Source organism: Glycine soja, chromosome 2 (genome assembly GCF_004193775.1).
Source record: "Glycine soja cultivar W05 chromosome 2, ASM419377v2, whole genome shotgun sequence".
Classification (NCBI taxonomy): domain Eukaryota; kingdom Viridiplantae; phylum Streptophyta; class Magnoliopsida; order Fabales; family Fabaceae; genus Glycine; species Glycine soja.
The window spans coordinates 10,350,342-10,373,146 of NC_041003.1; the positions used below are offsets into that span (position 1 = coordinate 10,350,342).

General features: G+C 31.9%; 2 protein-coding genes and 2 pseudogenes across 3 annotated transcripts; 2 read left to right on the forward strand and 2 right to left on the reverse strand.

Annotated features, from left to right (window-relative positions):
• Window positions 1–2,713: 2,713 nt before the first annotated feature.
• LOC114386572 lies at window positions 2,714–8,306 on the forward strand (annotated as a pseudogene). The gene is made up of 8 exons (XR_003661114.1): window positions 2,714–2,906; window positions 4,384–5,475; window positions 5,873–6,108; window positions 6,202–6,483; window positions 6,778–6,906; window positions 6,978–7,154; window positions 7,470–7,577; window positions 7,759–8,306. The product of XR_003661114.1 is annotated as a beta-1,3-galactosyltransferase GALT1-like (transcript).
• A 2,863-nt stretch (window positions 8,307–11,169) lies between these two features.
• Window positions 11,170–12,938, reverse strand: LOC114386584 (50S ribosomal protein L18). The gene is made up of 5 exons (XM_028346607.1): window positions 12,802–12,938; window positions 12,537–12,661; window positions 12,201–12,295; window positions 11,751–11,903; window positions 11,170–11,619 (listed from the first exon to the last, which is right to left on the reverse strand). Exons 2-5 carry the CDS (start codon window positions 12,640–12,642, stop codon window positions 11,461–11,463), a joined length of 513 nt encoding a protein of 170 aa, XP_028202408.1. The 5' UTR covers window positions 12,643–12,661; window positions 12,802–12,938; the 3' UTR covers window positions 11,170–11,460.
• Window positions 12,939–16,818: 3,880 nt separating this feature from the next.
• LOC114386601 lies at window positions 16,819–18,144 on the forward strand (annotated as a pseudogene).
• A 182-nt stretch (window positions 18,145–18,326) lies between these two features.
• Window positions 18,327–20,751, reverse strand: LOC114386594 ((R)-mandelonitrile lyase-like). The gene is made up of 3 exons (XM_028346619.1): window positions 20,570–20,751; window positions 19,716–20,366; window positions 18,327–19,348 (listed from the first exon to the last, which is right to left on the reverse strand). Exons 1-3 carry the CDS (start codon window positions 20,718–20,720, stop codon window positions 18,471–18,473), a joined length of 1,680 nt encoding a protein of 559 aa, XP_028202420.1. The 5' UTR covers window positions 20,721–20,751; the 3' UTR covers window positions 18,327–18,470.
• Window positions 20,752–22,805: the final 2,054 nt, after the last annotated feature.

The window sequence follows — 22,805 nt, forward strand, 5'->3', positions numbered from 1 at the left end:
TGTCCTACTTCAATACCAATGCGAGTTTCTGATAAGTGTTCTTTTAAGATACTGAAGAGTAGAATGCACAACACCCTTCGACTAACCAATGACCAATTTGTGGATGAAATTTACTATCGACAATCATCCATAGATGTAGGTCAACAATCTTTTGTTCATTCTCTGCAATTGAAAAATGATGATGATGTTTGCACAATGCTAATGTGCAATAAGCAATACCCATGTATTGGCTCTATAGAATTATAATGTACCATCAACAGAACATCCGATGGTATACTCAACCTACTTCGATCCACCATCGCACCGACTTATGATGCAATGTTGTATTACAACAACAAGTGGAAGATACCACGACAAGACGATTTTTTGAGTTACTCTTTCACTAGAACAAACCTACTAAGATTTAAAATTTCTTCGGGATGTAGTATCAAAAAACTCAAGGATGTCATCAAACAAACTGCATCTATAGGGGTTCCCCCTTATGAAATTCATGAATCATAATTGGTCAGACAATTGTTATTTCGATAGTCAGACCATACAAAATATTTTGAAAAATTAATCGAATATCAAATAATAATGTTGAAAATCAATGAAGACTTGTTAAAAGTGTTAATAGAATTCAACTACTAGAAGCATTTTTGTTTAATAGAAATTTTAGCTATTATTAACAAACCAATAATTCAACTATCGGCAGCAGACATGTCCATTGCACAACACTTTCCAAACTATGATTAGTTTTGTCATTTTCATGTTAGAATCGTTATTGTTAGTACATTCCGTTATTTTTATTTTATTATGTTATGTTTATTACGTTTCAATTTCATTTTATTATTTTTAATTGTTATTAATAATATTTTTCGTTATTTATCAATAATATTTTTAGCAATTTGAGTCTTTTAATTTTTCATATAATATAACTAATATGTGATAACTATATATTCATTCTGTTCTTTATAAAACATTTTTAAAAAAAAAGTTTGAAAATCTTGTATAAATTAATTATTATTAAACAAAAAATATTATCAACTTTTAAAAATTAAATAATATAATAAAAAATTATATTTAGTAACATCATTTTCTTAAAAATAACTGTTATTTTTTTTAAAAAAATTATTTTTAAAAAAATTATTAAAATATATTTTTTAGATAAATAAAAATTATTTTCATAAAATATAATATTTTAAATAAATAAAGTACGGAAGTCGGGTAGTGAATTCCCAACTTCTTAACTTCCTTGTATTATAATTTTAAAAAAAATGAAAATTTCAAAAAAAATTAAATTTCAAAAAATAAAACACCTCTTGAGAAGTTGGATTCGTCAATCTCGACTTCTCACCGTCACACCAAAAGTGATATATTTGAGGATTTATGTTTAAAACAGGTGTATATTGGGAATAAAGAGGAAAGAAAAAGTCTAGTTTAAGAAAAAAACAAGATTAATTTATGTTTGATTTTATAATTCGTTTGATTTTAGTTTATGTTCAATGTTTTTTTTTTCTTGGTTTTTTAAACTAATTAAGTCATTTTATTGATTTTCTTAAAATTTATTTCATAACTAAAATAATCATAAATCCTCAATTATTTTAATATAAAATAATAATTTCATTTTTTATTAAAATAAATTCACATTATTAGAAAAAAAATTTCCTTATAAAAATTATAAGTATTTTTCACTAAAAGCAATTGTGTTCAAATAAGATTTAAACAAGCAATAAAACTTTTTTTAAGCATATAATGCAATTACATTTTCAAAGCTCAAACTTAAATACCAATTATTGAATTGAGACAATGTCATGTGAATTAATTCACTTGTTGGATTTACTTTTACAGTTCAAGACTTAAAAGGCTAAAATTGTACTAATACAAATTAAAATAATTTAAAAAATCAAAGTCGACCATAATCTAAACTTAAAAATTACCAAAAATGAAACTTTTTTGTGCATATTTTGAATACCTTCAGGCTTCATGCATGCATGTTCATAATCAAAGTCACGTTAAAATTCAGCAAAAGACACCTTTTGTTGATTCTAAAAAATGTGGAGAGAAATTAAATAGGTTGATTCTAAAAAATGTGGAGAGAAATTAAATAGGTGAGTTGCATAATAGTATATAAATACACACTATATTACATGTAATCAGAACTCTACTTTTTCACACACAAAAAAAAAAAATCAGAATTCTACTTATATGTGTTCTTACATATAAGCTGTAGTATTTTCTCTTACCATTGTACTAATACAATGTCAACAATGTACTAAAACCCTAATATTATAAAATTACATTAAAAAAATAATAATTCTAAATTCTACTGCTACCTTTATGGTAAGTAATGAATGTATTTTATATTTCTAAAACATTAAATGAATATACTTTTTATTTAATACTTACTATTAAAATAATGGAAAGATTTGTAAAACAAATTAATAGAAAAATATTGCATTACCCCGAAGCTAAAAATAAAATAAAAAAGAAGCATTACTCTAAAAAAAAAGTTTAGATACCTGAAAAATAAAAATTTGATCGTTGGTAACAATAGTATCTATATACACATACATACTCATTTACAGATTTACCCTTTACGCATGAATCCAAGAACTCCAGTTACACCGTAGGACACGGTAGCGAGGTGTCTCGGTTGGTGTTTTCACTTTTCTCTCTCTATCTTTTTTCTAAATTGCTTTTTTTTAAAAAAAAAAAAAAATCTCTGTCAAACCTCTTTGAATCTTCGTACTATTAAGTTGAAGGAACCTCTATCACACGGAGAGAAGAAAGACGAAGACGACACAAAAGAACAGCGAAATTTCACCTTGGAAAACACAGAAACAATGCAAACACAAAACCTTCTGTAGTTTCTCTCTCTTTCTCGCTCTACATTCTCCGCCATTTTCCCGAGAAAATCTCGCCAGGTAAAACCACACGCTCTATCACTCGTCGCCGTTCAACATTATGACTCTCTTCAATTTTCTCTCGCTCCACGCACCTTTTCGCGTTGGTTCTTTCCGTTTTTGGTTTTTTCTCTTCGGGATTCTGTGTTGACGCGATTCGATCTGTGTGATGCTTGCTTTGCACTTTGATTCCGCGCTGTAAACTTCATTCCAAAGTTGATTAACACTTTTTTTGTTCAGTTATTTTGTTCAGTGCTAATATTTGTTCATAATTTTTTCGTTTAGTGCTAGTTTTTTTTTTTTTTTGGTTCTTGCAATTTTGTTTTTGATTCATGCTTTCTCTTTTTCGGAGATTAATTTGGAAAGCATCGACTAGAAATTGATTAACAGTTTCTTTTTTGTTTTTTTTGTTCGATGCTAATAATTGTTTATAATTTCGTTTAGTGCTAATTTTCTTTTGTTGTTGCGATTTTGGATATGATGCATGCTTTCACTTTTTCGGCAATTAATTTGGAGAGCACCGACTAGAGATTGAAGCTCAAACGTTAAATTTGATTTTTCATTAAGTTCTTATTCTTTATTCTATTTTTGTTGTTTTTATTATTTAAGGAGATTTGACTTTTAGTTTTAATTGATATAAAGCGAAACGGTGGAAGGAGTATGATCTGAGTTTAAATTTATTATAGTTGAATGAAGTATGCATCGGGTTTTTGGTTATTTAATTCTATGTAACGCTTAATTTGTGTTGAATTGAATTTCTAATTTTCCGTGATTATACTGTTAGGAAACCGTTTAGTGTCGTCCTTGGTGTTTCTGAATTTTTTCTTGTTTTCTCCTGATTATAATATAATGCATGGTGTTTTTTTTAGAGTTAATGCATGGTGTTAATTATGATATAAATGGGTTAACTTTTTATATTGTATTGTTGCTATGTTAACCTATCGGTGGTTGTTTGCTTAGTGAGGGCATTGACCAGTGAACACCTGTAAATTGCTACAATACTTTATTTGAAATGGGAAGCGTTTTTCTTCAATAAATGTTAACATGATACGTGGAAAATATTTTCATTAGGTGATACTATCAAAGGAATACCTGAATCGGTGATAAATCAATCTGAAGTTTGTGTTGCAAAGAAAACTGTGACCATGATCCATATTACTTCATGGTGGTTTAAAAATTCAACGGTTCTTGTGATGATGTTTGAATCCACTTATTGTTGATGACTTGATATAGCTGATATTATATGTACTACGTAGTACAAGATTCTCTAGAATTTTTACATTTTAGTTTTTTTTTTAAAATATTAACTGTACTTGTGTGTGGTGCTTGCCTTCTATTGCAAGTGTTAGTTTCCTAGCAAATAGGTGTTACGTTAGAACAAATCATGTGTTAGCGTTGGTTTGTATTAATCATTGATAGAACATTTTTGCTTGAGTTGTTTTAATACACATCAGCTACAATATTTAAGAGAAGATTTTTTGTTTTGCTTTGATTACAGGTTCGGCATGCTAGCTAAATCTCATGCTAAGTAATTCTCATGGTGGATATATCTGCTTTCAACACATGCTTCCAAGGGCTGATAGTTGGTATTGATATTTGATTATCAGTTACATAGCAGAATAAAAGAAAAAAGTGAATCTTGGGCTGCTATTCAGTGAAAGTTTTCCTGCTGATATTTTTTTGAATCTGATATACCGTTGGCATCCCTTATTTTCTTCTACGTTTGTTTGCTTCGTAATTACTGCAAGGGGTTGTATGAAAGATAATGACCAATTTAGAGTAGTTTGGCATCCTTACGATCTAGTACCATGAAGATTCAGGACTATTGGCTTGTTCATAGGATCATCAAAATGAAAAAGTTGTATGGGGGAGTTCTGATTGTCTCACTGTTTACGTTGTTTATGCTTATGATCCTGCGATATGGGGTCATGAAAAATCCTATCGGTGAAGGTTATCTGACTATACCTGCTATCATTAATGGTACTAATCCTCTAGAATGGATAAATCCCACAGTACCAGCTGCTATTAAAAAACATCCAGATGGTCCTTCTCAAGTTATTTCTTCTGATATTTTAGTATCTAGCCTCTTTACTGGGAGCAACTTTTCCAAAGAAGAGCAACAAGCTCTGCAGACATGGAACCAATTGAACCACTTAATTGATAATGTTCAGGGAGGCTGCCAGTGCATGGAATAGCTTTATTTCCTCAATTGAAGAGCAAAAACAAGGTCATGGAAATGATAGTTCAAGAGCTAAAGAGAAGCAGTGTCCCCATTTTCTTAATAAAATGAATTCCACTGAACTTGGTAATAGTAGTTATAAACTGCAATTACCTTGCGGCCTGACACAAGGTTCTTCCATCACCATAATTGGCATTCCGAATGGCCTTCTAGGTAATTTTCGGATTGACTTGACTGGAGAACCGCTTCCTGGGGAGCCTGATCCTCCAATTGTTTTGCACTATAATGTTCGGCTTCATGGGGATAAAATCACTGAGGATCCAGTAATTGTCCAAAACACCTGGACTCAAGCTCATGATTGGGGTGAGGAGGATCGTTGTCCACCCCCCACTCCTGAAAAGGTTGAGAAAGGTGAAAATCCTATTCTTATTTTCTGGTTCAACATCGATAGCAATCTGTGTTCTTAAGTAAAATGGAAGTTCCTCTCACAATTCTGAGATCAGATTTCTTAAAATTTGAACCCCATTACTACTAAAGCGTGTTTGTTCTATAACAGTGTTGGCAATATGGAATTCTTGAATCCAAGATACTCATGCTTTTTGCTGTTTTCATATGCTATTGATGTTGGAAATAGATGCAACAGAATTGAACCTATCCACATGAAAATCAATTGTTTGTGAAAACTGAAAACACGTTTTAAATCTTCTCTTTTGATCTATTAAATTCTACTTGTGCGCAATTCCATGACCTTCTTTTACGTAACTTCTTGACGTCTGTTGTTTAATAATATTGCTGTTTCTTTTGGCAGTTGATGATTTGGAGCAGTGTAATAAGATTGTAGGGAGGAACATTAGCCAACACCACACAGCTGGCGTGCATTCCCACTCTTCAAGACAATCTTCAACAATGGAAGAACAATCAATAAATAGGAAATACTTTCCTTTTAAGCAAGGTTACCCATTTGTGGCAACTCTTAGAGTGGGATCTGAAGGAATTCAGATGACAGTTGATGGGAAGCACATAACTTCGTTTGCTTTCCGTGAAGTACATTCTTTTTCTCTTTTATTTATTTAACATTGAAATATTGGATACTTTTATGTTTTATTATGTTGACTGACTCAACTGGTTATATGTCAGACTTTGGAGCCATGGCTAGTCAGTGAAATAAAAATCTCAGGGGACCTCAAATTAATATCCATTCTTGCCAGTGGTTTGCCCACATCAGAAGATTCAGAGCATATTATTGACCTAGAATCATTGAAATCAAGTCCTATATCTGCACAGACTCCATTGGATCTCTTCATTGGTGTTTTCTCTACTGCTAACAATTTTAAGCGTCGGATGGCTGTTAGAAGAACCTGGATGCAGTACGATTCAGTTCGATCAAATACAACAGCTGTGCGCTTCTTTGTTGGTTTGGTGTGTATTATTTGTGATTTTCTCGCATGATTCTAAATTTTAGTAGAATTGGAGAAAAATCAATTTATTAAATCATTATATAAGATTAAATTTCTCGGTCTTTTCTGAATTTGGAGACCTTCAAAGTTATCTTATTAAGTACCAAAAGTTACTTCTATTGGAGCATTTGTTCAGTATCTTTGCAATATCATAGCCTTTTCATTCTGATAAAGATCAAGATGGACATGATATTTTGCTACATTTCGAAACATGTAAATTTTTGCTGAATTTGGTCTTCTGTTTGAGCTTATGCAGCATAAAAGCACTGTAGTTAATGAAGAGTTGTGGAGAGAAGCACAAACTTATGGAGACGTGCAGCTGATGCCATTTGTTGACTACTACAGCCTCATCACTTGGAAATCTTTAGCAATCTGCATTTTTGGGGTAATGTCTTGTCTCTTTACTTTGATTTGGAGACTCTTTCCTTAGCCTCATTGAAATGAACTCTTCAACAGACACAAGTTTCAGCAAAGTTTGTCATGAAGACAGATGATGATGCGTTTGTTCGGGTAGATGAAGTTTTAGACTCTTTGCACAGAATCAATACTGATCATGGGTTACTATATGGACTCATCAATTCGGATTCCCGACCTCATCGAAATACAGATAGCAAATGGTACATCAGCCCAGAGGTAGAGATATTTTTCTCATTTAAGAATTAAATCTCTTTCTCTATATGTTGTTTATGTTATTAGTTTCTGATTATAATTTATTACAGAGAATTTTAAAAATGCTTATTATTAGCTTATGTGATATGCAACTCCGTTAATAAGGCTTGCTTGTAAATAGATGTGTTGAAAGTGTTGGTTTCTTTGTGCGAGTATGTACTCCATTGATAATGAATATGATTTCCCGTGGTATGATTGAAACTTGATTATTCATCAACTAGACGTGGATAGCTATTTTGTAACTAACTTGAGATTATCTTATTGCTTGCTACCTTAAAGGAATGGAGCGAAGGAACTTATCCTCCTTGGGCACATGGTCCTGGCTATGTGGTCTCACTTGATATCGCGAGGGCGGTGTCCAAGAAATTCAGACAGAACCATTTGAAGGTATATAATAAAATCCATTATTTGTTGAAAACTGTTTGTATAGTTGCTATAGTGCTAAATGTGTTTTGTGCAAACACTGTTGACATCTTTGAACGCCAAGCAAGCTCCCTTCTGTTCAACGTGGTTTAAAACGGTTTTCCAAACACACCCTCAATGATTCAATTTTAACTCTTTTTGGCAGATGTTTAAACTAGAAGACGTTGCAATGGGAATCTGGATCGCAGACATGAAGAAGGAAGGTCTAGAAGTTCGCTATGAGAATGAGATCAGAGTCTATCCCGAAGGTTGTAAGGATGGTTATGTGGTTTCCCATTACCAAGGTCCCAGGGAGATGCTCTGTTTGTGGCAGAAACTTCAGGTAGATAAACGTGCAAAATGCTGTGGTGATAGTAGGAAATGATTGAGGACTGACCAGGTTACAACTTACTGAAAATAAATAAAAAGAAAAGAATCCCCCTTTTGAATGGCTGGGGAGCTTGTATAATGATTAGAATAGTTAGCTTTTAGCCAGAAATTATTAGAAATGGTTAATGGTAGGCATATTCTTAGTCATTAATTCGTTCAAGTAAATCTGATGATTGCTCTAAGTAGAGAGTGAGAGAGAGAAATTTGTATAGAGCCGCCAATCGTAAATAGGTTATCAGATTTTATGGCACCTAATCAATTTTGATTGAGATGTCATTGTACTAAGAAACCTCAATTTTTTTATTTTATATTTTTTTCTCCCTACCCTTTTCTTTTATTTGAATCAGATATAGGAGTATCATGGTTGATAAACTGTCTTCCAAATATCTAATACAGCTGAATATCTAATTCCGTACTTAAAATACAGCTGCATAACCAATTTCGAACGTAGATAGTGTTCGGTTACTTTCATCCTGGGTGTATTTAAGATGAAAATCTTAAAAATTAGTGTAGGTCTCACACCTCGGGACTTTAACTTTAGTTTGAAATTTTCATCTTATTTTATCTTTTTTTACTTTCACATCCCTTTCATTCATTTAAATCAAACACATTAGAACAACCTTAATTTTTACTTGATTGATGTATTTGGTGATTTTATTTCTCTATTTTAACATTATAAAAAAATCTAATTTAATCTAATGAGAGAAAAATTATGTTAATTAAATATGTAATTTTAATCTAATGAAAGAAAAATAATGTGAATAAATAAAACAATAAGTAGGAAAAACTAAAAAAGAGTAGAAAAAATAGTGAAAAAAGTTATTTAAATGAGTAATGAACAAAACAACTGTTGCAATAAAGTTATTATATAATACCTTTTTTTTTCTTATTAAATGTTTGACTTTAAAGAGACAAGGAAAAAAAGTAAGAATAATAAAAATGAGTATGTTAAATTTAAATGTTAACATTATAAGCATTATATAATATTAATATTTTATTTGTCTATTGTTTTGGTTCAAATACTGGAATTTATTTGCCCATCTAGCAAAAAATACTTAAAGAATAGAAAATTGCACACTTATGATCCGTTTGGTTGGGGGGAAGAAAAATAAGTCTAGGAAAGAAAAATTTGAATCGAAAAGAAAATAAAACAAAGAAAAATTTTAACTTTTTTGTTTCTATCAAGCAATTTTTTTCTTTTATTTTTTCTCGAACCAAATAAAAAATTATCTGTTTTTTTCTCTATATTTTTTCCTTTCATTTTCTTAGCAACCAACCAAATATAGGATTAAAGATCGTCACCAGCAAGGACATGTGGTGATACACGACAGTTCCAGGCGTAAGAAAATTCAAACTACGATTGTTAAGAGGGGGATAAATTATGGAAATGGGTAATTTTTTTAATAAATTATCATAATGGATATTTTAAAAAAAATTACAAAAATAGAAAAATCGTATTTTATATATCATTTCACAATGAAAATCATATATCAAAATATGCTTTTACAAATTTTAAATAAAAATTCTATAAAAACTAAAATTGTATATGAAAATATGATTTCAGTTCTTTTTAATAATAATAAAAAAATTAACATGTTAAAATCGTGAGTTGGAATATGATTTCAACATTTAATTTTAAAAAAAAAACTGAAATCATATAATAATATACGATTTTAGTGTAAAACTTTTAGAAAAATAATTTATACTTTAAAGTATGATTTGTCTTTTAAGAGTAAAAATTTTTCAAAAAAGTAAAATCGTACAAGTATAATTTTTTCAAACTTTAGAATACGATTTATTTATTTTTATAATTTTTTAAAAATCCATCCATTGGGTAATTTTCAGTATAAATTTACCCATTATGTTGCAAGAGCCGTTAAGAGGATGTTTTAGTTGTGAGTCGTGACATTTGTCACGAACTTAATCACAAAGGGTCTAGTCAATGAATCATGTCATTGGATGAACAATTTGACGGTAGATGTGATTGAGTTGAAAAACTATAACAAAGAACGAGGAAAAATGCTACAAGTACTCGTGTAACATGTCTAAGCAATTAAGCACGAGTGGTGTAACAGTAATACCCGCTACAAAACATGTTCGGATCCTTAAGTTGTTGAAAAGAAGAAAAAAAATCTTTCGATTTCCTATTCCAAGCTTAATTAGAACTAACCCCTTTTTTTTATCTTCATTATTCAGAGACTAAATTAAGCATCTGATTAATTTAGGTAGATTGCTTTTCCGGAAAATCTAGGTGGAAAGGATAGTGTTATAGTCCAAAGAATTTACATTTTTTTATCATAAAAAGACAAGCCTAGGTCCACACTTGTGACATGACAAACGTGAAATCCTATCTCATTCTACTTAACATATGTGTAATCCTCTTGGGGTTAATTTTTTTTACTCCAAGAAGATTGTCTCGTTTCATTTAAAAGGACAATACTAATACAATCAGGAGCATTATGAAACGAATATGAACTATAGCATAAGATGGAGACACTCTAGCTTAGGAGTGAGGAACTTGATTGACTTGTCTGCTTACTAAATTCAAGGATCAGTTTCTGTTTACAAAAAGCAATGATAAATCCGGTCTCCCTAATAGTACAAGAGGTGGGTATCTGCAGTCTCTCTCAAAGATTACGCATGATCTTGACTGGTGCGTTTGGCTGCTCTCCAATGCACAGTGTGCTCCTCATCAAATATTTTTAATTACTTAAAAAGTATTAAATGTCTTTTCTATTTTATATATAATAAATTATTTTATTAATAATAGCCTTTTATTTAATAACGTTTAGTCTATCTTTTCCATATAATTTTTAAAACTAACTATAATATACATATATTTTATTAGATAATCTCTTCATTATTTTTAAAAAGTACCGTTTAGTTTGAGAAGAAGTTGAAGAGATTAACCTCTCTTCTAGAGAGATATTAGCATGTTATCTTTTTTTTTTGTTTGAAAACAAAATATGTTCATAGTCGAAAATCATAAAAATAATCTTTTAGACATAGAGATCACTAAAGAGAATTTTATCTCTCCTAACAAAATTGGTCAAGAAATAATGTTATTTTATCATCTGCCGGATGGAATATTATCATCTCCTCTTAATTTATATTTTATTTCATATAAGCACTAATGAATATGAATCTTTTCATTATTGATCAAATTTAATATAGTAACTCTCGAATATATATTTGTCCCTCTCCAAAGGAAAAAAATTGGCTAGCTCCACCCAAGTAAATCATTGATGTAGAACAGGCAACTACTTTTGATAGGGTATGTCCAGATTAGGATTCCAATCAATATATATTATGGCACAAAGAATGTTAGATGTTTCAAAGTTTATCTTACGTATAAGGTCAATCACGCGAGATTGCAACCCAATATTCTAGAAAACTGATGTCCTACCCTAATAAGATTGACTTCAACATGAGTTCTTCACACGAGTTGTTCAAAAGAGAAGCAATATCAGCTACAGACTTATCTTGGTAAGAATCCATAACTTGAAATGGCATTCTCAAAGGCTTTTAGCTTTTCTTCACGCTGGCGGAGCCCATTGCGATCATAGGATAATATTTCATTTATGTTGAGATCAACACAAGCTTTGACCAGTGCCTCTCCAACACGTTGAGCAGCTTCCTAAAATCATGTTATGCCAACCAAAACAGAAAAAAAATAATCCAAAGCAGACACCTAATGAGACTCCAAAAAACAAAGGAAATTGAAAAAGATGCATTCCATGTCTCATGCAATGTTTGTCTACTACTTACAAGCGTGCTACAAGGAGGGTCTTGTCGGATTGATTTCTGCAGCGTGCTTCCATAGAACAAACACTTTTTATTTTTGTCATCTACAAGCATTGCATATAATTGCTTATCTGAGCCAAATACTGAAAGCCTTGGATGTGTGGCTGTTCCATTATACTGAAAGAAAAAAGAAGAATAAAATCATGCATGGTAAGGGATAACATAATATAAATGTATCTCTATATATTAAAGGGGTTGTGGATAAGAGACATTCACAGAAAGAATTTACTGAAATCTACAGCTAACTAGTAAAAAATGGGATGACATGTTTTACTAATAGTTTAAATGGAATAAGTTAAATGGCATGGCAAACATGGATTCCACATGGAATGTAAAATGTGTCTGCAGAAGATTCAGGGACTTGGCTACAATAGATATGACAGTACAAAAGTTGAAGATATAACATAGGCATACCTTTTTCAGCATCCTTCTGTTCCGAATTTTTCCACTTTCTTTTCTAGTATTTGCTCTAGCTCTGGCTTCAATCACTAATGGTTTCTTAGTTATACCTGTAGGAACATTTAAAGTTAATAGCAATCAATATGAAAGTCTCTCAACATTATTATATCCATGTACAGATATTATGTGACTAATGCTATAAGCATATATTGTTGGCATCCACGTTATAAAGTCAAATTCCATAAATGTTAACATATTGCACTGGAGAGGCTAAGAGACTAAAATCTCAAACACACAACAAAAATCCCAAGAAGAACAAACTGGGCAAAGATTAATTTCTGCTGAACTTACTTCTACTTTGTGTCTGAAAGCAAACAAACGAGTTTGGCTGGATTCCAAAGAGAGCCGAATTCTTGAACTGTAGCATTGGAGCATTCACTTGAGCCATATTGTGCATGTCTCAAGCACCGTGTGAGCTGCAAAAACACCAAAACCTGTGTTACGAATGGATATGCAAGAATGAGTTTCTCTCAGGAATTTTAACAAACAGTTGATGTGCAGGCACAAAAAAGCACCAAAGTTGTTCATTTTGGTTAGGCATTGAAGGAAATAGTACCTATGTTTAATTCAAAACGGCAATTAAAGACAAGCTATGTTGGTATTAATTCTATTTCTGCAATTTCAAATGGGTCTTGAAATGGCTGAACGATTGTATTTCTATCAGTGAAATGTCAAAGTAAGGTTAGACTGTCTGTTTGCAGAGGTTTTATGTTTTGAGGTTACGGCTGTCTCAGGTGGTGTACGAGAATACCATTATTGTGAGCCACTGGATTTAAGGATGTATTATTGAATGGCTTAGATTCATTCATTACTTGCTACCTGTAAAGCAAGATAGGAAAACTTGTTAAATTTGCAAAGTGATCCTTCATTGAAATAATAATTGGTTTTTCAAATAATTAATGTTAATTGATTTGGATTGGTTCAATTTTTTCAACAAAAATTTGGCAACTTGAACTGAATTAATCCCATCATATTTAAATTGTTTTGAATCGAGTTATCAAATCAACTAATAAAAATAATTAAAAAAATGATAATAAAGAAAGAGAAAATATAATAAAGTGAAAGAAAGCTAGTAGATAGTATTACAAGTGACAATTATAGAATTACACAACATAAAAATTATAGAATTATGAACATTAAAATTTTTTTTTTTCTAAAATAGTATGAGTTTTAATAGGTTTAGATTCTACATACTCAAATATGATACTCAAACCAAGGTTATCAAAGTCTAGAGTTTATGTAAATTCGTGAGAGTTTCATAGACTCGACTTGTGGACTCAACTCATAGATTTGTAAGAGTTCACTTCATATAAAAACAATAACAAAATATCTATAAATAACATAGCAAATAAACATTTCAACAATATAATAAAGTAAAATAGTAAATCATAAATTTCACGATACTTAAATAACCAAGTCTAGTAATGCATCACTACTAGATAATAACTTGCGGATGCTACAATAGTGGTAGATCATTCCCATTGAAGATTTGATGTTATTAGAGAACAAGGGTGTGATATTATTAAAGGTGAAAATTTTCATATTTGAGAATAACACACTAAACCAAGGTATGTTGAACACTAAACAGACAAAAAATAACCCAAAATGACTTATATTTTTGTCTAATTTTTTTAACTTGTTGATTCAATTGTAAACTTGAGAGTCTACCAAGTTTATTTAGAGTTTATAGAGTCTACCCAGAATCTACTAAAAAAAGAGTTTACTCAAGAGTCAACTCACAGATAATAAGTAGATTCGTAAACTCGTAAGAGTTAATGAATTAACTCAAGAGTTTGATAATCATACTCAAACCAATGTTATTGTGTTTTTATTTTTTAAATTTGAGTCAAATCAATAATTTTAAAATTTTTCTCTTTGGTTTGATTTGGATTCATTGATTTAGGTTGGACCCATGACCACATCTAGTTACATGCATAATGGGATTCAAGTCTTTCTTTGGATAATATGAGTTGTTAACCATTAAATCAATCTTTATTTCTTAAAAAAAAATTTGTTAGAAATTATCTATTAATCTCCCTAAAAAATTATTTAATCCAATACTGGTATTAAAGAAGAAGGTTAATAATACATTCATTCTCTAACACATAATTCCTAAAACATACTTTATTATTAAAATTTGTTAAAAATTATAAAATCGAAAGAGAAACTCATTACGTAAGAAAAAGACTCACAATAATTTATAATTTTTAATAAAGTTTCAACTAACAATAAAAAATGTATCCAAAAGAATGTTTTTACTAGTATCAAATAATAAATCCTAAATTTTTGTTGCTTACCAAAAATTTGATTTACTGATGAACTTTCCCTTTTTGAAGGAAATGGAGGAGTATTTGGGTTGTTGCTACATGATAAGTAAATGACCTAACCCATTATCATATCATCACCAAAACATGTAATTATAAATCAATAAATTGAAAGTATACTTTTATCAACTTTATTATTGAATTATGTGATGTTATTTTAATGATCACATATATAATATATTATATACTGTAAATATTCATACATATTAATTATATGGTAAAATAAAATATGAAATAATGAAGTATTGATTAACTTTAAATAATGAAGCACTATTAAAAATTAGATTTTGAATGTTCTATACAGGATTTTAACTTACAAAATTGTCTTACAACAATTACCATAGTCATACAGACCAAGAATGTCGGTTATTAAAGATTTGATGAGTTAATATAATGTGTCTCCGGTATTGGAAATTTTTAGTAAGAGAAAGATACTTGCAAACAAGTTAAATAAAAAAAAATCACACTCTTTTATAATTATTTTCCTTAATGATTTATTATTTGTATTTTGGGTAGAAAAATTATTTACAACAATAATCCTCTTCATGCTACTCCTGAGCTGGTGTAGTGGCATGGTGTATGTTCTCTGCGCCAACGAGACTTCTCATAAGTCTTAACTAACTTTAGTTTGTGTTTCCTTGTATGGAAACGCGTTATGTATTATTGAATATGGATCTTCCATGCAACTAATAACTAATAATTGTTTTTGCTTACGAGATTTTGTAACTATTGTTGTGTTCGTCAGCGGGGTCCTGCTAGGAAGTGACGATGGAAATATCACAAATGGAATAATGTGGCAAAATCTAAAAAAAAAAATTTCCACATAGACCAAACAAGAAATTTCATGAATTACACCAAAAAATCATACCAGGTTGTCATCATAAATCTCCACCACACAATTTCTATAATTAAATCAGCAATTATAATTGCTTGAATCATCAAACTTAAAAGATTCAAGGACAATTAAAGATTATTAACAAATAAAAACTTCTATACAAGTTCTATTTTACAACATTATGATATTTGTTGGCAGTTGGCAGTTTCCACACATATCTTGACAATTATTTTTCTCTCCAAATTTTCAGTAAGTTATGACACATGGAGGAGGCTGGGGATTTTGCAATAGTTTTTTTTTAAAACGTTTGAGTCTAACCTAATTACCGTAACTTCTAGACAAAACTAGATTTTATAGTATGCAAGCACAAATCGGTATTGAATTCAACCATGACATGTTGCAGCCAGGGATAATTGTGAGGTACGAAGATTAGTCATGGGCCTGTTGATTTATTTACTTCACAACTAAACCTTTTCAATATAGTTGGTACGATTTGGTATTGTTATTTGTCATCTAGTTGTCGAAAGAAAGATTAATAATTGTGAGGTAAATAACACATGACGAAACTATTACGATTAAGCATTGAACATACCCAAAAACATATTTTATCATATGATGAAATTATTACGATTAAATTACACATGCTTTATTCTATGATTTTTTTTTATAGTTATAGATAAATTGCTAATGACTTCATGTTAGGAAAAATTGTCAACTTGTTAACAGAAATGATTGTTCATTTGCTCTAAATATTAAATAAAAACGTCACATGTAAAACAGCACAGACAACTTTTATTTTATAACACAAAATTTAAATGTATTTTTTTAGATACTACTCCCTTCTCTCCTTATTATAAGAATGAAAACATTTTTGTTTCACATTTTAATGCACTTTTAAAATATTTTTGTGTTGCTCACCAAAAATATTTTGAAAAGGATAAAAAAGGTATGCATTAAATGATTATATACACAATATCAAGGTGAAAGTGAAACTGCAATTTTAATTGGAGAACAATAGAAACAACATTGAAGAAAACTGTATCTAAATTTTATTCTAATTTTAATTAAAGAACAACAATTAAAACTATCTAACTAATTACACTTGAATTTTATATTTTAATAAATTAAATTATTAATTAATTAAACTACCAAAATCATCATACTAAACACTAACGATATAGCATTTTTAACAAATCTTCTAACAAAATATTTTAAAAGAAATGTTACACAAGGTATGGATTATTAAAAGAAATATTTCTTTTAGTCATAATATTCTATCCAATAAGTTGAAATACATCAATGAAGTGTGAACTCGGATTCGGATGATATGATAAAACCCAAAAGCTCCACTCTACAATACCAAGGATGTGCCCATAAGTACCCAATTGTTGCCTTAAATATCTCAAGTTTTAATGACTAAGATAGTGATTGAATTGTGAAGATAAACATGGCCGGTCACCTCATAACATAACACAGCACAACTCAGCGACGCAACAACCAAAACAATGTTCCAGATCCTTCCACAACATTCTCTCAGTATCATATCAGTGGGCGCAGCCCCCCTCCTCTGTTTTCCCCTTATATTCACTCCCCTTTCCACCTTCTTCTTCATTATTCTTCTCTTCTCACAATTATTCCACAAAATTTCCCTCAATTATTTCTCACCATCATCACCCCCTTTCCTTCTCTCAAGAAAAAAAAAAGTTAATTTCTTGAACCCAATGGCTTCAGAGACAGAGGTGCCGGATATTATTTCCTCTGTTTTCGAAAGGTTTCAACAAAACAGAGACATGTCTCTGTTTCTGCCCTTCCTCTTCGGCTTCTCTGACGCCACCCCAGGACGAAATAGCGACGACCCAGATCACGAAACTGCTCCCACAGAAGCCCCACAACGTCAAAGAATAATCTTGGTGAACCCCTTGACTCAGGGCATGGTGGTGATCGACGGTGGTTCGAGCCTCGAGGCTCTGTTTCGCGAATTCACCAACGGAAAAGGTGGTCGACCACCGGCTTCTAAGGAGTCCATTGAGGCCTTGCCGAGTGTGGAAATTGGAGAAGGTAACGAAGATTCGGAGTGTGTGGTTTGTTTGGAGGAGTTTGGGGTTGGTGGGGTGGCAAAGGAGATGCCATGTAAGCATAGGTTTCATGGTAATTGTATTGAGAAGTGGTTGGGGATGCATGGGTCTTGCCCTGTGTGTAGGTATGAGATGCCTGTGGAGGAGATTGATTGGGGGAAGAAGAGGGAGGAGGAAGGTGGTGAGAGGAGAAGGAGTGATGGTGGTGAAGTTTGGGTTAGTTTTTCTTTCAATAGGAGTAGTAGAAGAAACCAAGATCATGATCAAGCTGATTCTGGTGATTCAAATGATGATGATGGTTCTTCATCAAGTCATGGAGATGGTGCTGCTGAAGAGAGTTAGAGAAGGTTTTTTTTCTTTTTTGTGTTTTTCTGGTAGATCAAGGTTTTAAATTGCGGTCACAGTTATGGTTTTGTTGCGGTCGGTCTTTGATGTTGCAGGAAACTACAGACAAATGCAGTCGATGTTGTTGGAATTGAGGTCGTGGTGGTGACTCCAAAAACATTGATTTTGTGGCCAAAATTGTGATCGTTTTTTAAAATCTTGGGGTAGAGTGTTGTCGGTTTTCAAGTTGGGGAGGACTGGAAAATATGTACAGGCAAAAATGCACAAAATTGTTATTATATCTTGTGGTGATAAATAAAAATGATGATTTTTTGCTCTTATATTCCATTTTTTGTTTCAGTTTAAAACTACGGTTGCATTGATGTTGATAATTGTAACACAATTTTTACTGAAATTGCTATTTAAAACTTGTTGAAGTCAGAAATTTATCCAATTTTAGGTCTAAAAAGAAAGGAGAGGTTTTGAAGGTCTTTTTCTTTTAGTGGTTCAAAACTTAAACCAATGAAGAAGGAATGAAATGAAATAACTTTACATGGTGAAAATAGAATTGTGGTTTTCATGGTACAAACTGTTAGGCTCCTAAGCACTGCCTTATTCTTTTTACACACTGGTTTTGTTTAACAGGTAAAAAAGGTAATCAAGAAACTCATTTTCGGTGCTCTTTGGCATTTAAGCCAGATTCTGCATTCCTTTCTCTTAGAATCTTGAGTCCTTGATACCTTCCTAGCATCAGAAGGCTGGCCATTGGGTTTGTGCCTGGTGACTCTGAAAAAGTTGAGCCATCCAATATTCTCAATCCCTTTATTCCATAAACCTTGTAGTGCTCATCAACCACTGATCCAACCGTGCAACCCCCATGATAGTGATAGATTGTTCTCACATTTTTCTTGCAGAAGTTTCTTAGATCAATATCAGTAGATGTCAGTTTTTCTTGCTTTGATTCTCCAAGGAAAAATGCAATAGACTTCGACCTTGCAATTCTCTCAAGTAGCTTTGTCATCTTGACACATTCTTCCATGTCATCATCACTTGCTAGATAGTTGAACCTCACAGAAGGGTTCAACCTAGGGTCAGTGTTGTTCAGTTCAAGCATCCCTTTTGAAGTAGGCATTGCTATCTTGGCAGCAACATTAACCCTTGATGAGTTGGAAGTTAGGGGAAGTATTGATGCTTCAACTATGATCTTGAAGTCATCTGTTATGCCAGCAATTTGGGGTGGATCAGGGAGCCTATTCTGTGGCTTTGAGTCCACCAAAACTGCTATGCAAGGGTTGTCTTGCATTCCTTGCCCAACCCCTTTCATTTCATGCACTATTGAAATGTTGAACCTTCTCAGCTGTTCTTTTGGCCCTATGCCACTTAGCATCATAAGTTGAGGGCTACCTAATGCACCTGCTGCCAAAATGACATCACCCTTTGAACTTGAATTCTTGGCTTTGTTTATGTATGCTTCATAGGTTTCATCCAAGGTGCCATTACTCTGGATGAACCTTATACCCTTAGCTCTAGTTTCATTCCTGTTACCTACAGCATTTGAGTGGTCAAAATTCAAGATTGAATTCTGAATTGGTGACTGAAAAATGCCAGTTAGGCTCTATTCAGATAAACTTTTCTATAAATATTTATTGGAGAAGAAAATAAGAATGTAAAATGAATTGAATTCTTTTCATAAGCCATAATCGATTTATGTACCTTAGCTTTCGAATAAGTTGAGAGTTTCTATGGAAATTAAAGTGTATAAGTTGATTTTAACTGATAGGAGACATTTAATTTATTCTATTTTTTAATTTCTTTTCTTCTATAAGTACTTATGAAAAAAAGTGTATCCAATCAAAATTTTAACCACCTATTATAGATAGTTATAAAAAAAGGGTTTTTTTTTTTAACTTACTACTGTGATGAAAGATGATACTCTTGACTGTGGCATTTAGAAGGACTGTGAGGTTATTTGGATTCCCTGCATTCAGAAGGTCAGCTGAGGTGTGTCTCTTTCCAAACTCATCAAACACACTCCCAGAAATCTTGGTTCCTTTGATATGTTCCAAGCTGAAGCCATTGTATGGTAAAACTCCCGCTTCAAGAATGCTGAATTCAGCAACAGATTGCCATGGTGAAAGATAAAAAGGAGGAAAGACAACCTTGGATTCCACCCATTCATAAGCTTCTTTGACTAGTTCCTTGTCCCAACCAGCTTTGCAAACAAATTCCTCACTTGCTCTACTGTAAAACCCTCCATTTATAGCTGATGATCCTCCAAGAACTCTTCCTCTCACATTGCCAACTCCATCCTCTGATGTGAAACTTTGTGCCACTGACATGTACTTATCGGTCTTAATTAATGGAAAACCATAGTACCTCCTATCTATCACCAAGGGATTCCCATATGGTGAACTACCTCTTTCTATGAGTAGCACAGAGAAATCTTGTGATAGTGTAGCAGCTAATGGACAACCACAAGTGCCTCCCCCGACTATAATATAGTCATAAGATTTTCCTGCCACTTGCTTAACATCTGAAGTCATGTGCCATTGCCTATTATTTCCTACATAGTGAAATTAAGTGCTGGTTGAGACCAATCAAAACATTGTTTTAAGCTCAATACAAACAAAAAACAACAACAAAGCTGTATCCAACTAGGTGAGGTCTGCTACAATGATCACACGACACCATTCAACACGTTTAAAAATCAAAGATTTAGATATATTGTTTTAAGTTCAATAAGGAAAGCAAAGTTATATAACTTACCTGGAGGCTCTAAAGGGAAAGACAAACCCAAACTTGCAAGGAAGAACAAAACAAATGCTGTGAGAAGAAGCTTATGAACCTTGTTAATTTGTGGATGTTCCATATTGCAATCAGCTAATGCATTGACTTGTGAGTAGTAGAGGAAGAGCATGATTTTATTTGCCAAAAATGTGGGCTATACAAATCATTTGGTTTCTTTTGGCTGGTGACACCAATTGATTAAAGTTTGCATAGCATAAAATATATATAAAAAAATGCGCATGGTGTAACCAATCATTCCTTCTTCCTTTGTTGGCGACAACCGTTGTCTGCTAGGGGCATGATGTTTTCGGCTAACCTTGAATTTCATTGGTGGTTGTGACATATTAAAAGAAACTAAATCTGTAGGTTTTGTTAAAATAATATTTCGTGTGAATTAAGTCCACACAATTTTTTGAATATCAAGGCTAATGATTCTATTCAATGTAAGTAATTTCTTAAATCCTTAAACTTTCACTTTCTTAGCATGACCAGGGAGACTTTTATACGCTAACAAAAAGTGAAAATTATTACAATGTATGTAGCTTTTGGCATAATTGCATGTAGGTAAAAATGGAATAATCTATGATCTGGATTATAACAATAATGATGCATGTAGACACCATTGATAATCTGGGTTTAGACGTCACTTGTTAACATTTTAATTAGGGCCTTTAAGAATTAATGGTAATAAATTATAGAGTAAATTACACAAATTTTTTAAATTTATTCTTGTTATACTCTATACTCCTTCATTTTTAAATTCTAAAAGGGATTGGTGTAACGATTTCCGCCTAAAAGGGAGAGTGGGTGTAATAAAAGCTCAAAAATTAAGTTTTTTTCGTAAGGTTCAAAAGCCAAAGATATCAGATATAATAAGAACAAACTTCAGAAGGTGAAGGTGAATATAATTTCCTCTAAATTGTATTGGTGGCAACCCGTTAGGAAATTGTTATGGTGGAAATTGGTGACTATGGCCCATGATCCACGGCTATGTTTGGAAGAGAAAAGTGAGGGTTAGAAAGGTGTGTCACGTGCCTCGCATACGACCATATGTGTATTCTTTTGTTGACTATGAATAATTGAATATGACGAAGGGATGTACCCAAAGGAGTAAATGGGGGACTCCTAATTTTCTGTAACTTTTGATACAAGCATATGAAGTGATATAGGAATTAATTATGTGATATCCAAGTTTAAGTGATACTCGGCCATGGTTTTTATGCATTATTATGTCTTTCTCTGTTTGAAGTAGACGGTGAGGTTATTTGAGTGTTATTTAACTTGTTTCAGTTATCAGTTTATTTTATAATTGTAATTATTAGGTGGTGTCTGGACTAGTTTATGAACTCTTGGCAAATTCACTTCTTTAATCTAGTCAAAAGCAAATAAACAACGTTAGAGCTGAATGTTTTAATTAAAAGAAGATTTCTTGCTACTTAATTCTGTTGGAAAAAACTTAAGTGCCATATTGATTAAAAATAAAACTAAATTAGAATATATAATTGAAGAGCAATTCTCATTCTTTGAACTAGGTTTTAGGATTGAGTTAGGTTTAAACTTATATTCTAACCATCTAAGATGGTATGATGTGAGGGAATGTGTTGAAACAATAATATTTCAAAATTTAATGTCTAGTAAAAGTAGAAATATAATATTATTTCTATTTTTTTTAACTTTTCATTTTCTCTCATCTTTTTTTCTTTTTGCATATGTGTCTCATTTTGTAAACATTGTAACTTGACCGTTGGTGTGTGCACCTTGGCTACCAGCGAGGGATGTACGGATTACTGTTGTTTCTTTTTTGCTCATTATTTTTTTTTATTGTTAATTTATTCAAATGTTTCCACTGTCATCTTTCTTCTTCTCGCTATTTTTTTTCTTTTGGCCAACTCCGGTGAGGCCGCATCATGTCGCCATGCTGCTACCACCATCACCGTGATCTTGTGGCGACCTTGTGCCGCCAAGCCCTGTGCCCAGTGATGTCAGGGTTCGCACCTCCTCCGTGGAGATGCCTCTCCTTTGTTGCACCGTCAAGGTACTGCTAATGCACCTAGGGTTTTATAGTAAAATTTACATTATTTTATCTAGTACATAAGCATCTTAAACAAGATACAACATAAAATTACTTGTACTATGCATCAACCACCAAACAACGTAAAATACAAAAAATTATCATGTGACTCAATTACTTGTTCAATGTTATTATGTCTGCCAT

Coding starts and splice junctions, on each gene's coding strand:
- LOC114386584 (XM_028346607.1), bottom strand. CDS start 12,642: ATGCACAATATGGCTCAAGTGAATGCTCCAATGCTACAGTTCAAGAAT. Junction 12,296..12,536: donor CTTTCAGACACAAAGTAGAA/GTAAGTTCAGCA, acceptor ATGTTCCTACAG/GTATAACTAAGAAACCATTA. Junction 11,620..11,750: donor ACCCTCCTTGTAGCACGCTT/GTAAGTAGTAGA, acceptor ACATGATTTTAG/GAAGCTGCTCAACGTGTTGG.
- LOC114386594 (XM_028346619.1), bottom strand. CDS start 20,720: ATGCTCTTCCTCTACTACTCACAAGTCAATGCATTAGCTGATTGCAAT. Junction 20,367..20,569: donor TTTCCCTTTAGAGCCTCCAG/GTAAGTTATATA, acceptor TTCACTATGTAG/GAAATAATAGGCAATGGCAC. Junction 19,349..19,715: donor TATCATCTTTCATCACAGTA/GTAAGTTAAAAA, acceptor CAAATGCTGTAG/GTAACAGGAATGAAACTAGA.